General features: G+C 44.0%; 1 protein-coding gene across 2 annotated transcripts in view; it reads right to left on the bottom strand.

Annotated features, from left to right (window-relative positions):
• DPY19L1 (dpy-19 like C-mannosyltransferase 1) overlaps positions 1-16,437 on the bottom strand; it is a 107,961-nt gene that overhangs the window by 34,760 nt on the left and 56,764 nt on the right. For both annotated transcript variants that reach the window (XM_053260700.1, XM_053260698.1), the window contains 3 exons: positions 13,538-13,639; positions 8,888-8,959; positions 7,636-7,676 (listed from right to left, as the gene is read on the bottom strand). In XM_053260700.1, coding sequence (XP_053116675.1) covers positions 7,636-7,676; positions 8,888-8,959; positions 13,538-13,639 — 215 coding nt within the window. The remainder of the gene's footprint in view (positions 1-7,635; positions 7,677-8,887; positions 8,960-13,537; positions 13,640-16,437) is intronic.

The raw sequence follows: 16,437 nt of genomic DNA, 5'->3' as shown, positions 1-16,437 counted from the left end.
GGCGCAGTGGACTGACTGATCCCTCAAAGATGCTGTTTTTGTGAGTCAGCATACTTCTTTTGACCCTAGTCGATCTTGTTTTATTGGAATGGGTGCTTATTGTAGGGTTGGTATTTCCTGAAATCCCTGTGATCATGCTGACGGAATTGTAGTCTTTGCTTCTGGTAGGGCTTGAAGCTCGATTGTGCGGACATCAAAGTGGGCGTGGCAGTGAAGGTTTTTGCTGTATATTTTTATTTATTTATTTCATCTTTTCCATTGTCTGGTCTGTGTCTTCACTAAATAGACCCTTTCTGTCAAAGGATAGATTCTCAGTCATTGTTCCCTGTAAGGCGTGTGCACGTGCGCATGCTCACAAGTTTTTTTTATGTCCGCTCAGTTCAATTTAGACCCTGCTCAGGTTGAATCAGGAGGGCCCCATTCTTAGTGCAGGTGCACACACATTGCCTTAATACTGCCACCCAGAACAAAACTCATTCCGCATAGAGATGGAAAATATTAGAGGGAACACTGTTCTCAATCCTTCCTTTCATGTTGGTTTGAAGGGAGGCAGGTCATAGCCACAGATGCCTACATAAGGAAACCACAGCTGTCATGGCTCTGGATTCATTCTCTGCTAGGTGTTTGGCTGTGCCGAGTTGACATCTTGTAATGGAAGCTGACTTTGCCAACACGTCTGTAAATTTCTGGGCAAATTCCACAGGGGAGAGACTATCCATTTCCTAGTGAAGTGTTTCCCAGAGGGAGTGGCTGTACTTCGTCATACAGGCAGAATAATTGTCATTTGTATTGAAACACATGCTATGGTGTAGACTTTCCTCCCCATTGCATCTAAATTTCTCCCTTCCTTATCCACAGGGGTGGTATGCCGTCAGGTGGACTTGGAGGACATGGCGCAGTCAGAGTTTGGAAGGGGATGCTTTAATAGGTATGTATTATCCCCTTCCTGGACCCAATATAACCCCTCTAGACATTTGGACATGGGAGTAGACGTATTGACAACTTCCTATGCCAACATTGCAGCCTTAGAAATGACAGGGAGTAGAGGTAGATCCATCAGTTGACTGGCCTGCTATGATGCTATGAAGCTGTAGACCGGGTCATCAACAGTTGTAATCTAATGTCTTAAGATCAAGGCCCAAGGCGTTCACCATGTCCTTTATCTGGGCATGATAATGCCTTTAGTTCTTCAATGGGCAATACATATATATAGGGTGGTACATCCTGTGGAGAATCTTCTGATTTGATGGTCTCTGGATCTGATTCGAAAATGGAAGAACCATGGTGCTCTTCCTGTGGAGACAGAGGAGGGGAGTTGGGATCTGTGTTTACAGTCACTTCTGCTGTCTTACACTTTGAAGCTGTCTTTTGAGTTTGAGTGACTTGACTTTTTGGTACCACTGGTAATGGCAGTGTCTGGGTTTTGATAGTGGACGATGGCTTTGGGGCTTTAGGTGGTTCAGTCAGAGTCTGAGTGGTTAAGGACACTAATGTAGGCTTTTCCTGAGGTTGGACAATAGGTGAGATAATTGTAAGAGATACAGCGGTAACAGTAAGTGCCTTTTGTTTTGGTATCGGGGCATCTCCAGCCCCTAGAGTACAGACTTGCAATGGGCCGGGAGAACTGGTGGCCAAAGCAAAAACAGTGGGTATTCCTTCTTTTTGAGCTTTCCAAGGCTTATAAGTCCTCGTAATCATAAGGAAGGCCAGGCAAGGAGGTGCTCATAGACCTGCCGGATAATGACCTAATTGGCGCAGAAGGGTGATGAGAGAAACAACACTGGTGCCATGACGAAACTGATGGGGCAGTTCCTAGTAAGTGGCTTGCTGAGAGAGTCTTGGGGGTACAAGGGGATCCGTTCCTTATGGGGTGGTTGAACGGACATACATTATGTCCTGATTGTCCATCTGTTTGTGTGGTGTACCTTATAAAACCCTTTAAATGTGGTGGTAGAAGGCGTACTGTTGCTGGAGTCAAGGATCGAGAGCAAGGTATGTGCCGTCAATGAGCCTAGTCCCCCTTCTGTATCATCAGATTCAGTTTCCAGATCAAAGATTGGCATCGGATAAGTTGTTTGGTATTGAAGGGCGATGTTCTTTGATGCCAAAAGAATCTGAGTGTGCAGCTTCGGAGAAGTAGCCCTCACCATTCCTGTTGGTACGAAGGTCCTGGTGAATCCGCCAGGGGTCTAATGGTCATAACCACCAGAGATATTGACGCTGGGTGCGGTGGTGCTTGTTTCAGCCCCACAGGAGTTGAGGGTCTGGGTGTCGGAGGTTTCGATACCGCCACACTCAATGTTGAAGACCTTGAAGTTGGAGTGGACTTTGATTTCGGTGGGGGGGGGGAGAGTCTGGAGTCCAGTCGGAGACGGAGTCAACTTCAAGAGCCCATCTTGATGCTTGTGCTTCTACAGTGCTGTAGTTGTTCCATCCTCCAGGTGTGATGCGTGTCTATTGTGTTCCTGTCTCGGAGGAGAGCTATGCAGAGATCTGAACACTGGGGTTGGCGTTTTAGACTGTTTTAGTTGGACAGACCATGAAGCAAAGTGTCCCAATGTCGATGCCTTTGGTGTTCAGGGCCCCCTTCACTTTCTGCTGCCATACCCTCTAGGTCCTGGTCACCATGTGCTGAGTGGCTGATCCCCAGAGGTCACTGCCTGTCAGTCAGATTATCCATCTGAACTGGAAGTGAACCTGGTCCACTCTTTAGGGTAAGGGAAGGGCCTATTGCTACAGCTTGGTGTTCAGGGTGTTACCATACAGCGAGGGCCTGGTTTCAACTTGTTTGCATTGAAAAAGATATGCATATCTTGCATGTCGAAGTATTATGTTGCTCCCCAAGGCATATCAAACAAGAATCATGCCTATCTTGGGTAGGCAACTTAGCTCCACATTCTCCACAACATTTAAAAGACTTTTTTCCATTTTCGAAGCTGTAGCAATCAGCATTTCTCTTATCCTAAAGAGTGAACCAGGTTCACTTCCAGTTCAGATAGACAATCTGACTGACAGGCAGTGACCTCTGGGGATCAGCCACTCAGCACACGGTGACCAGGACCTAGAGGGTGTGGCGGCAGAAAGTGAAGAGGGTCTTTGTCCTCAGAAGGAGCCAGGAGGGGGATGAGACAAGATGGGGAGCAGGCTTCATGAGTACCAGCCATGAAGTCTGGCTGCCTCATGGCCAACAGCCAGCCTGGAGACTTCTCTCATGGAAGGACATCTACAGATCCTTGAGAGACAGGATTGCAGGAAACTTGAATTATCTCCTGGAGTTTGGTGAGTTCAAGAGAAAAAAAGGAAGCCACGGGCTTTGGCTTCAGGGAAAGCTTTAGCCAGGGAACCGTGTGTTAGGTAGCCAGCGTTAGATTTCTTTTGATTTTGTGCTTTTTCAAATCCTTACAATTGGTTTAATGTGTTTTTATCTGCAATGTAACAAAGAGGAACTGACCCTGAGCCCTTTTTATCCAACCAGGGCTCTGTAGAAGTCTCTGTACCCCGGTAAAGGTGCTTTTAAGGGTTTCTTGCACCTGGGGGTGCTTTTTGAATTATTCCTTGCAACTGGGTAACCATGATTGTAAAGTATGTCACTCCAAACACCCCTGGAGTTATCTTTGGAAGTAATCTTGTAAAGTACTGAGTATTTCTTTTTAGCTGTAACTCAAAGCTGAAAGAGCCTCAGACTGAAACAGTCTTTAGTATTTTGAATAAAGCTCTTTTTCTGCCCCACCCCACCCTTTCATTTTACCTGTCTCTGAGCGGATTTTTAACTCAGGAAAAGTGGGGTTTACTCTGGCATGAACATACCTCAATGTTGATTGCTCAGCAACTCACACTAGCAAGTTTGCTCTTCACGTGTAGACTGCACATGGAAGGTTTTCTGTACTTTTCCACTGGTAAACGAAGGAGAGTGTCCCTGGAATTTTGCCACACCAGGGCGCGATTAAACTCTTGTTAAAAAGTAGGGGTGGTGGCAGCAATTATCAAAAGGGACAATTTTAAGTTTTAAAAGAACAGCCTTTGTTGAGCAAACATGGAGGGAATGATGCAGCATTCCCCACTACCACCACCCCGTTGGCTTGCTCTGAGACAAAGGCTGGGCTTAAATCCACTATTCACTACAGAAGCCATGACCGCTCCACATCTTAGCCCACCAATCCAAGATCGTGCCAAAATAGTCCATTCCCCAAAGAACAGCCAAAACTAGTCTAATAGTCACAATTCACAAAGAAAATCCAATGAGTAGTCAAAAAACAGTCCAGGTCAGAAAAAATATATACTATCTCCCCGCCCCCTTTTTTAAAAAAAAAATACAGAAAAAACTCACAAGGAACCAATTCAATGAGGAGCCGGAGCAACCAGTGGTGTGATTGCTACAGCAGTCAGAAAGGAACTGACAAAGTGTGTCTAGCCCCGCCTTTTATACTCCCATGATGAGCATGTAGGGGCAGAGTCTGGACGCTGAGAGGTGCTAGAGCACTCAGCTGCAAGGTCCCCTCGCAGCTCAGTGCACAGTACCCATTCTTATGGATTACAACGGATCAAGATCCAGATTTGCTTCACTTATCCAAGTTCATACTTTATGAAAGTTTAATCCAGATACCATATCTACTGAAGGGAAAGTCCAGCTTTTAGTGCTCAGTAAAAGAGTGATAACCAAGGGCTATATGCAGGTATCTTCCACTGGGGTCTCCTTGCCTCAAGATGCTAGTGCAGCTTTTATGTCATGTTTGGCATTACTAACATGGGCTTTGCTATTAGAGACTGTAGATGGTCCTTCTCCCAAGCCATGAATTCTGAGCAACTAACTTGTTTGTACTCTCTAAATATGTATTATTGCTGTGTTATAATCTTGGCAAGCTCTAGCGGGTGCCAGGTAGATGGCTCAAAACTGTAGACCAGGGCTACACAATGCTGGTCCCCCTGCAGATGTTGCACTACAACTCTCATCATCCCTATTGGCCACTGGGTTTGGGGATGATGGGAGTTGTAAAAAAACTATGTCAGAGGGCTAAATTTGTGCAGCCCTGCTTTAGAGTCTATATTTATCTCTTGTTCTGCTGCTGAGCTGTGAGTTCCAAGAAGTGGGCTATTCATTCACATTTTCATATATTTATTTTTCAACACCCTTTCCTCTGCTCCCATACAGGCAAGTCCCCCTGGATCCTACACTGCAAGAAGGCCTCAAGTATGTCAAAAGATGGTCTGCTCATGGTGCTGCTTGGTTGACATCTCATCCTGAAATATAGAAGTCTGGTGCATAGATGGACCAATTCAGTGTGTCCAGACACCAGAGCCATGGTCCCTAGACCTGTGCAATTATTCAGATTCAAATTTGCTCAGTGAGGAATGCACTGGAAAGGACTGCAGTTTCCAGTGTTTCCCACACGCCTTCCAAAACAGGGCTGAAATACAATAGTGTTCCGTGTTCTTTAAGAGGCCTTTGGAACTGGTAAGTAGTTGATTTGAGAGTTGGGTCCTGCATGCAAGTGCGTGTTGGAAATGCTTGTCTTTGTGAGCTGCCAACAGGCTGTGTACATTCTTTAGTATCCGCTATTTGAAGCCAAATGATTGCACAGGCCTAACTATTACCAAGAGAACACTATATCTAGAAGACAAATCTTGAAGAACCTTGAACACCAAGGGCAGGAATCTGGAATTGTGGCTTTTGGATCCCAAGGAGTTGCCTTTCCATCAACATGTTCTGTTCACCTAGTACTTTGCCGACCAAAAGGTCCAAGATCTGTGCAATCAGGATTTGTGAAAACCTAGACTGTGTCATGCCCTCGCTTGCAGACAGTGAAGAGGAGTCAGAGGCAGGTTACCCTCAAGCAGGTGGGGAGGCACTTGAGGAAGAGCAGTCTAATGTTGGGCCTCAGGAGATAGCTGAGATGGGCCAGGGCAAAGGTTCAGGACAAGAAGGTCCATCAGGAGCAGAAGACTGGGGGGGGGGAGTCAGATCCCGAGCTGGAGGGCGAATGACCTTTAACTCCCCAAGAACGCAGATGTGAAAGGCAGCGACAGCAGGTGCAGGCACTCCAAAGAAGCCAGCGTCAACTCGGAAAGCAGCAAGAAAGACACTAAATCTCCAGCAGCAGGCTGGGGGAGGAGAGTAATTAGCCAAGGACTATAAATCAGGTGGAGTGGGCAGCGAACAAATGCTGGAAACAAAGCGTCGGTTTGTGCTTGCACTGGATCTAGAGCATCTGAAACCTTGGAATTCCAGGCTTTGTGTTAGGACTCCTGAGACCCCGGCTTCCCCTGCATTCAGCCTGAAACCTGAGCTACTGGCTCCTGCAACATAAATCTTGGGCCAGGCGTCGACCGGCAGGCAAGCTCATGACGGACTGGAATGTGTAAAATCCTACTATGTTCTAAAGTTCTTCCTGATTTTTTTTTACCTGTCCTGTGATAAGGTGACCAGGCCAGAGCCCATTCCCTGTCCTAGGCCTCCTGAAGTGTTTTGGTCACCAACCAAACCATCAGTATAGGAAGAGGATGTGGACTGCAAACCTCTCTAAGATTTTTTTTTTTGTTTATTGTTTTTTTAAGGATTGAACTGGGGAAAAGGTGGGAACACAACCCATCCATTGTCTACTGAAGTTCTTTTCAGTAGTGTCTATGTTCCTCAGGCAGTAATTTTCCTCTAAGGCAGGTGTGTCAAAGATCTGGCCCACAGGCTAAATACGGCCTGCTGACCTCAATTGTCTGGCCCCCACAGTGAATCCAAGATGGACCCAGCCTTAGCGACAAGAGGCAGCAGCTCTGCAGGGGGTTAGGAGGAGCCTGGAGGAACAAGAGAGCATGCATCAAGCCAAGTGAGGGCTTGTCGAGTCAGAGGAGGGGCCGGAAGGGAAGAAGCAGACTGGGATCTCACAAGAGCTCAGAATCAACCTGGGTGGGAAATGCACACCTTTTTAATGGAGTGAGTTGATGGCGGCAGCTGCCCTTGCTGTTGCTAGTGTGCTTTTTCTGCCCAGACCCAACTTGCTGTTGCTGCTGAATAGTTGGAGCAAGCCCTATCAGTGCGAGCTGATTAGAGGCAACCCACCATCTGGCTTGCTTTTATCCCTCCTTCTCATTTCAAGGGTGCAGTTCCTGAAAATCACCATTATGTTGGTGAGATGTCAGAATTGCATTCCGATTCCGACCAGCCAACAGTTTTGCTCAGGGCATGTCAGCCTTTTCAATAACTTCTCTGTCAATTCTGATCAGATCTGATATTTCTTATGTTGTTCAGGCCTAGTATTTATATAATTAAATTTAATTTAGCAGGCTTCATAACTCAGACACTAAGATTTCCCTCATTGGTGCTAAAGCCCTTTCTGTGACATGAGCAGCAAAGACAATAGTCATTAGAAGGGATTCATACTTCAAGTCTGCACCAGACAGTCTGCATCTGACAGTCTTGGATTTCCAATACTAAATGCATGCAGCCAGCTCGCTTGCTTACTACAAGATCAAGCAATAACATCAAGAGGGCAGCAAACTCAAATACAACCCTTGGGAAATAACAAGAGCACTGTTAAAGGAAGAGGAAGAAAGATATGAACAACAGTGCAAGGATCAACTACACAGCTCAGCATCACAGATCACTGAAGTCATTTATACACTGCACTCTTCAAGTACATTTACCTTTCAATGAATTTTTTGGAGTACACAATATATTGAAAAACCTGTGGACAAATGAAAAATTAAGAGATGAGACTGTTATACCAATTTGTCTCTAAACACTGCTTAATCACTACAGACCTTAAATATGCCTTATGCAGTGATATCAAATCAATGTACTAGGGATGTTAGAGCCGAATAGATTCTAACCATGGTCAAATCGAGCCGGCCTGGATCAGCCATGCCGAGTTTGAACTGAACCGGCCCTGGTTCTAAGAAACAGTTTGGGGGTATACTTGTCAAGGGGAATCCAGCGAGAAATCCTATTTACAAGTAAAGGGGGCATTCCCAATCCTAAATGTGGTGTGGGCAGAGACACAAGACTCTGAACCTTTAGGAGGCCATGGCAGAGGCGAGGAGAGACATCGGCAGAGGCAGGGTGGTGGCAGCTCCTCCAAGCCCACCGCCAGTCTCCTGAATGACAGCTTTGGGCCTCCACCCACAAACCATTTTCGTGATCTCCATGCATGCACAGAGGCCCAAACCAGGCCGCAGTCAGCCCGAGCTGTCGTTCAGGAGGCCAGCGGGGGGCTTGGAGAAGCCACCACCACCACCACCAATGTCTCTTCACCACATACTTCTAAAGGTACAGAGTACCCTTTCTCTCACCTCTCCCCCTCCCCACCTTTAGGATAGGGAGTACCCCCTTGAGAAGGTGAATACTCCCCAGATTCCCCTTTACAAGTATGCCCTAGAACCAGCCCATGAACCAGTTTGATGGCCGAATCGGACCCAGTTTGGCCAAATGCAGAACTGGGCTGAGTCAGTTTGAATGCAGTCCAGATTTGAACCTAACCGGCCAAACTGGCAGCTCCTAATGTTCTAAATATAAGTACCAAATCCTATGTGCAACTATATCCTACATGCCTTTGTTTCCATGTTGTGTGTCAAAGTAATAAAAGTCCCAAAGGGCCACAAACAAAATTCCAGATGTCTTCAATTAACTATCTTTGAATACCTGCTACTTTAATCACGATTCTTTTTTCATGCTTACATAGGCTATATACCTATATGGGCCATTAATGTGTGCGACACTGAGGTGGAGGAGGAGGTGGAGGAGGAGGAGACATATCTAGGATTTGAACCACATGAACCAGAATGGGATAGAATGTAATTCCATCTACTACAATCCACTCTCTAATTTAAGTGTATTAATTGCCCCTTTTAACCTACCATCTATGCTAAATATAAGCCAGATGAAAAGACAGTGACCTACCTTCACGGCAATTACTACAAATACGATAAGAACTACTGGAAGCAGTAATGTCTTCATATACTTTCCTGGAGTCTGAAATGCAAAGTTTTAACTGGTGGTAAATTTTATGCACACTACTTCACTCCATTCTGCTTCCATAACAACTCTACTTCTGTTTAATTTTGCAAATGTTTCACCAATTTATCTAAAGAATGCATACAAGGGAAGCTTACTAAATGTGTATAAATAGGCCACTGTGCCACTTTCTGAAATGTCACAAAGCACTGTCTTGCCTTAAGACACTGGAGTTGAGATAGCAGATAGACAGATATAGATATATTATATAGGTTTTTTAAAATTATTATTTGATTTCTAGACCGCCCTTCCAAAAATGGCTCAGGGCGGTTCACACAGAGAAATAACAAATAAATAAGATAAACAAAATGGATCCCTGTCCCCAAAGGGCTCACAATCTAAAAAGAAACATAAGATAGACACCAGCAACAGTCACTGGAAGTACTGTGCTGGGGGTGGATAGGGCCAATTACTCTCCCCCTGCTCAATAAAGAGAATCACCATGTTAAAAGGTGCCTCTTTGCCCAGTGAGCAGGGGTTCTGCTAACCCCTGCTCACTGGGCAAAGTGCTAATAGTGCTATAGCACTCTATAGTAGGGATGTGCAAAAAATTCCGGGCACAGATCGATCTGTGCCCGAAATGAGCAATTTCGGGTGATTCGGGGCCGAACCAAATCACCCCCGATGCCCCCCAATATTTTTCGGGGCCAAGCCGAATCACCCGAATTTCGGGGCTGAAAAATTCGGGTGATTCGGCTCATGAACAATTTTTGGGGAATTTCTGAAGTTTTAGTGACTTTGGGGCAGTTCGGGGGCATAGCATGGGATCTGGGCAAAAAGAGTGGGGTGGGGTGGTAGTGCCTAATGGGTGCAGGCTACCACCCCAATTTCAGGGGGATTGGGCAAAGGGCTGATTTTTGGGGAATTTCTGAAGTTTTTGTGTCTTTGGGACAGATTGGGGCATAAAGTGGGGCCTGAGGCAGAAGAGTGGGGTGGGGTAGTAGTGCCCAATGGGGGGGAGGATACCACCCCAATTTAAGGGGGATTGGACAAAGGGCTGATTTTTTTGGGAATTTTTGAAGTTTTGTGTCTTTGGGGAAGTTTGGGGGCAGAAAGTGGATCTGCCCCCAAAAGAGTGGGGTGGGGTGGTAGTGCCTAATGGGTGGAGGCTACCACCCCAATTTCAGGGGTATTGGGCAGAGGGCTGATTTTTTGGGAATTTTTGAAGTTTTTGTGTCTTTGGGGCAGATTGGGGGCAGAAAGTGGATCTGCCCCAAAAGAGTGGGGTGGGCTGGTAGATAGTGCCTAATGGGTGGAGGCTACCACCCGTCCCCAATTTCAGAGTGATTGGGCAGAGGGCTGAATTTTGGTGAATTTCTGATGTTTTTCTTCATAAGGTGTGCTAGATTGATTCATTCATTCATCATATTCATAGTAAGTGAGAGTGTGAAAAAGTGAGAGTGGGGTCAAGAGTTGTTTAATTGGAAAAAAAATCTCTTTTGCTATTTTTTTCCAATTAAACAACTCTTGACCCCACTCTCACTTTTTCACACTCTCGCTTTTTTTAGGACAAAGGAACAATGGAATTTTCTGTTGCAGGACACCCAGCTGACCCCCTCCTTGACTGTTTAGAAAGAAACTATGTTTTATTTCTGCATGCCTTTGGCAGGACCACTTCTTGAGAGGTGTTTAATTTTAATCTCCTGGCTTTTAAAATGTATATTGCCTGTTTGTACTTTAAAGTACGGCTTACTGTTTTTAGATTGTAGTTTGTTTGTTTACTTGCTTACTTAAACAACTTAAATAATACATATTTAAAAATCCAAATCCAAATCCACATCCCATACGTCTCAATGCTATACTATACCTGTAAAATGGATACTGAATGCTTTGTATACCATCCTCATCTCCAGGTGCACTGCATTACATGGGATTCATTCTGAAGCTCTTATGCTTCATTTAAATGTGGCTGTCTGTATATTCAGTTATCTCTTTTTGAGTAGTGATTAGGGCTATGTTTTGTGCTCTTTTTAGAGGCGTAGTGTTTCCTCCCTTCTAATTTCTGTACCAGTCAGCATTAACTCGGAGATACCATATAACTCCAGTATTGAAGGAGCTACACTGGCTGCTGATATATTTCCAGGCAAAATACAAGGTGTTGGTTATCCTCTATAATAAAACCCCTAAGTGTGATCCCGTGACGCCCGTGTCTTTCTTGGCAGTTCTGGGCATGCGCGGAGCGGAGTGCATGCCCAGAACTGCCGAGAAAGATACGGCCGCCCAGACACGGGCGGCCATGTTGGCCAAATCGGCCCAAACAATTGCCGCCGCCAACCGCCCTCCCGCCCTCCCAGCTGCCCAAGTCCTCCTCACCTGCCCAAGTCCTCCTCACCCACATGATTAAGGGCCAAATCGGCCCAAACAATTGCCGCCGCCGCCAACCGTCCGCCCAGCTGCCCAAGTCCTCCTCACCCCGTTAGGCCCGCGTCAGTCGGGCGATCAAAGACCATATTCTGAGAAGGAGAAAGGAGCTCGCAAACAGAGCTCCTCTCTCTGCAAAGCCTCTGCCCGAACTGCCGCTATGGACGCAAAGGACGCAACAGGCGTCCTTTGCGCCCAAAGCGCCAGTTCGGGCAGAGGCTTTGCAGAGAGAGGAGCTCTGTTTGCGAGCTCCTTTCTCCTTCTCAGAATATGGTCTTTGATCGCCCTACTGACGCGGGCCGGGGTTGAGGAGGACTTGGGCAGCTGGGAGGGAGGGAGGGCGGTTGGCGGCGGCCACGGGAACTCCCAGGCAGAACTCTGGCGCTGGCCAGAGACGGAGGGAACGGGAGGTAAGGGGAGGAAAATGCTAGCGCCCATTATTGTAACGGGCTAAAAAACACTAATAACCTATAAAGCCCTAAACAGCTTGGGCCCTGGGTATTTAAGATAATGTCATTCTTCGTCACTGCCCACTGAGATCTGCTGGAGAGGTCTGTCTGCATTTGCCACTGACTTGTCTCGTGGCCACTCAGGGACACGCCTTCTCCGTTGCTGCCCCAAGGCTTTGGAATGCGCTCCCTAGTGAAATAAGAGCCTCTCCATCTCCTAAAGCTTTTCAAAAGTCTTTAAAGATGCATCTGAAGAGCCCCTGGTGGCGCAGTGGTAAAACTGCCACCCTGTAACCAGAAGGTTACAAGTTCGATCCTGACCAGGGGCTCAAGGTTGACTCAGCCTTCCATCCTTCCGAGGTTGGTAAAATGAGTACCCAGAATGTTGGGGGCAATATGCTAAATCATTGTAAACTGCTTAGAGAGCTCCGGCTATAGAGCGGTATATAAAAGTAAGTGCTATTGCTATTGCTATCTGTTCATCCAGGCTTTTAATTAATATTGTTTTAATTGTTTAATGCTGTTTTAAAATATTGTTTTAAAATTTTTAAATTGTTGTAATGTTTTAAACTTCTTGTTTTTGTTTTAACTAATGTTTTACTTTGTTTTTATTTCATAAACCCACCCAGAGATGTACGATTTGGGTGGTATAAAAATAGTTAAATAAATAAATAAATAAATAATCCACACCGTACAAGATCTGGTCAAAGCTGCATAAAAGCCCGTTTCCCTCCTCACTCCACCAAGGGTTGCATATACAGGCAGAGCAATGCAGTGGGGGGAAATGGACCAGTTGGAGCCTGTACAGGCAAAGGAGGGGGAAACCATTAGATTACTGGAATTCTCTGAACATGAGCACTTCTCCTGTGATTATTGTATTGTGCCTGTATTGCTGATAAAGGTTTTCAGCAGAGAAAGTCCTTGTTGCATTGATTACCAGAGCAAGGTAATGAAAAAGTAGTAATTAGAACATATTCCTTTTGTTCAAAGAAACCCATACATATGGTTAAACCACATAGACACTTTTCCACTTAGGGAGCTGTGTGTCTGAAACAACACTCAAGCAAAAAGCATCTTGAAATTACCAGTCAGAAAAAGCTCCCCTTATAGAGAGATTCTCATACAGGGGCTCTCTCAAATCTAGAATGTCAAAGCAAACTTGCCAAAGCTATCATTTTGTCCAATATGGTATATTTGGAATGTTTCATACAAGAACCTTTTCAAGTAACCTGCTTCTCCCAAAAAAATAGCAGAAAAATAATCAAACAATTTTACAATCTCAAAAATAAACACATGAATCTACCTCTAAAGAGTCTTGTAATATACCATATATTGCAGCAATATAGGAAACTGAAGAGCAATTCAAGAAATGAAAGAGCTCAGGAACGTAAACCATAGTACGTCATATTATTAAAATTTATTACCATGTTGAAATGCTTACTCTTATTTAACATTTTTAATTGTGTAATTGTTCATAAAGGTTTTATACTTAACTGATTTTGAAGATAATTTATTGCCTGTGAGAGTTTATATAAGTAAAGTAGTTCTGAAGAGCTCAGGGCCATCTTCCAACCTGTGACATAGCTCAAATCCAATTTTAAGAACATTGCAGAAACGCAGCTGTCCAGCCAAAAATTATTTTTTATGGGTTGGCAAAATTAAGCAGTGGTAGAACAAAATGCAGACATACAACTTTACTGCTTATAATCAATGGAAATTTAATTACCTCTTTCTCCATGAAATCAAATTCCACAGCACAGGTGTATATGGACGTATCAAAATCTCTATAACCAATAAGCTTTGCCTTTAATAGGTTGCTTATATGAGCCTGTTAGAATATAACAATGAAAATGTTTGAAAAACTCTATGCAGAAGTTTAAAATATTCTGCAATTACAGTTTATAAAACAGAAGTAACATATTTTTAGATTAGGCTACATGATTCTAAACTGGTTCAGTACTAAAAAAAAACCCCATGAAAACCTACATGACTGTAGCTAACATAATTTTAAGAACACGACTTGTACACAATATGAAAGATTGATACATAAGTAGCAGAAACATACTTTCTCTTTGATACTATTCATGACACACATAGTTAAAGATGAAACTTAAGGTATTTGAAGGTTACCAAACAGATCTACCGTACACTCATACTTTTAGGCTCAGAGACATATGTTCTATGAAAAAGAGAAACTGGATTCCTTTCGTAAGTGTTTTTTAATTCATTCAAAGAAAAAACCAATCCAGCACATGGCATTTGTCCTTACTATACAGCAACAAGTGTTTCATGACAATGTTTTGAAAAACACTTCATTTTCCAGAAACTATTTGTAGCATCTTTAAAAGTGTAAGTTGTGAATGGCTTTGATTTTGGTTTCTACGTTTGACATTTCTGGTTCATACTAGAAATACGGAAAATTCCAACTCACAACAGAACACCCTTTAAATAAAGGGCATGTCACAGCCTTGGAATGAAACAACCCTGTTCCAACCCAGAATGTTCTGCCATTTGGGGCAGCCAGGGAGGGGCCTGAGGGCAGTGCGGTGCACAGCGGGGGGGGGGAGGTACCTTTTAAGAGTAGTTATTACTGGTGATAGTCCAAGAAGCAATGAGGAGCAGCACTGTGGTGGCATCCTGCATGGTGGAGGCCCTGCCTACGGCATGCAAATGGCAGTCATGCATGTGGAATGCCAGCATGGTGTCGCTTCTTAAAATATCACCGGTAATAACTTTTTAAATAGGTACCTCTCCCCCCCACCGCACTGCCCTCAGCCCCCCCCCCCCCCCCGCTGCACTTCTAGCCCAGATACAAAACCTGGGCTACCCAGCAGAGGAGCACCAGGATCAGTCCAGATCCTGGCACTCCAAACAACCAGCCCTATCCTGTTCGAGCTGTGCACCCCAAAACACTCGGGTAGGGCTGTCATATGAATGGCCCTATATACATTGATCATTCTGTTACCTGGATTGTTAGCCACCTTTCACTGAAGATATTAATTTTAAACTAAGTACATTTTAACACAAAGACACCTTCTTTAACTACAATGGCCATCTAGTCTATAAATACCCCCTTTCATCCCTAAGAACTCTATCTAAAATATCCCCCACATTCTCTGGAAGACTAACCACCTTCTTTGTCACAATACCTATGAATTTAATATGAAAAATAACATCCTTGCTTTTAGGCAAAACTATTGTTACCATATCTACAGGTGAAACTCGGAAAATTAGAATATCGTGCAAAAGTCCATTAATTTCAGTAATGCAAATTAAAAGGTGAAACTGATATATGAGACAGACGCATTACATACAAAGCGAGATAAGTCAAGCCTTAATTTGTTATAATTGTGATGATCATGGCGTACAGCTCATGAAAACCCCAAATCCACAATCTCAGAAAATTAGAATATTACATGGAACCAAGACGACAAGGATTGAAGAATAGAACAATATCGGACCTCTGAAAAGTATAAGCATGCATATGTATTCAGTACTTGGTTTGGGCCCCTTTTGCAGCAATTACTGCCTCAATGCAGTGTGGCATGGATGCTATCAGCCTGTGGCACTGATGGGGTATTATGGAAGACCAGGATGCTTCATTAGCGGCCTTCAGCTCTTCTGCATTGTTTGGTCTCATGTCTCTCATCCTTCTCTTGGCAATGCCCCATAGATTCTCTATGGGGTCAGGTCAGGCGAGTTTTCTGGCCAATCAAGCACACTACACTGTATACTTTTCAGAGGTCCGATATTGTTCTATTCTACAATCCTTGTCTTCTTGGTTCCATGTAATATTCTAATTTTCTGAGATTGTGGATTTGGGGTTTTCATGAGCTGTACGCCATGATCATCACAATTATAACAAATTAAGGCTTGACTTATCTCGCTTTGCATGTAATGCGTCTGTCTCATATATCAGTTTCACCTTTTAATTTGCATTACTGAAATTAATGGACTTTTGCACGATATTCTAATTTTCCGAGTTTCACCTGTACATAGAAGCGCTGGCTAGACACTTCAGTTATACGTTTGGGCTTAAGTGGGGAAATTAACTCAAACTGGAGTGCAATCTTGATACAGCATTAAATATAAGCAAGTAAGGCGTATTGGGGGAAAAGAGAGAAATGTGATTATAGTTTCAAAGCTTTATTAACAGTATGGGAACATGCACAATGCCATGGGATTTTTGTGATGAAAGCTAGTCAGAGAATCTGGTCTGTTGTGCTGATCTTTGAAAGTTGTTAATGAATTAATAATAATAATAATAATTATTATTATTATTATTATTATTCCATTTTTATACTGCCCTTCCAAAATGTCTCAGGGCGGTTTACAATTAAAACAAAACCATTAAAATCAGTTAACAATTAAAACAAAAATTGTAAAACATCCTAAGACAGCAATTAAACAATCACAACAATTAAAAAACCCTGAAGACCACGTTACAACATTAAAACCAATTACAACTATTTAAAAACCCTGGAAGGCCAGGCCAAACAGATAGGTTTTAAGGGCTCTCCTGAAGGACAGTAAAGAATTCAAATTGTGGATTTCTGCTGGGAGTGCATTCCACAGCCCAGGAGCAGCTACAGAAAAGGCCCACCTCTGAGTCGCCACCAGACAAAC

The sequence above is a fragment of the Hemicordylus capensis genome, chromosome 6 (genome assembly GCF_027244095.1).
Source record: "Hemicordylus capensis ecotype Gifberg chromosome 6, rHemCap1.1.pri, whole genome shotgun sequence".
In the NCBI taxonomy this organism is placed as follows: Eukaryota; Metazoa; Chordata; class Lepidosauria; order Squamata; family Cordylidae; genus Hemicordylus; species Hemicordylus capensis.
Note: the sequence above shows the minus strand (reverse complement) of the source record. Positions and strands in the feature narration are given on the sequence as shown.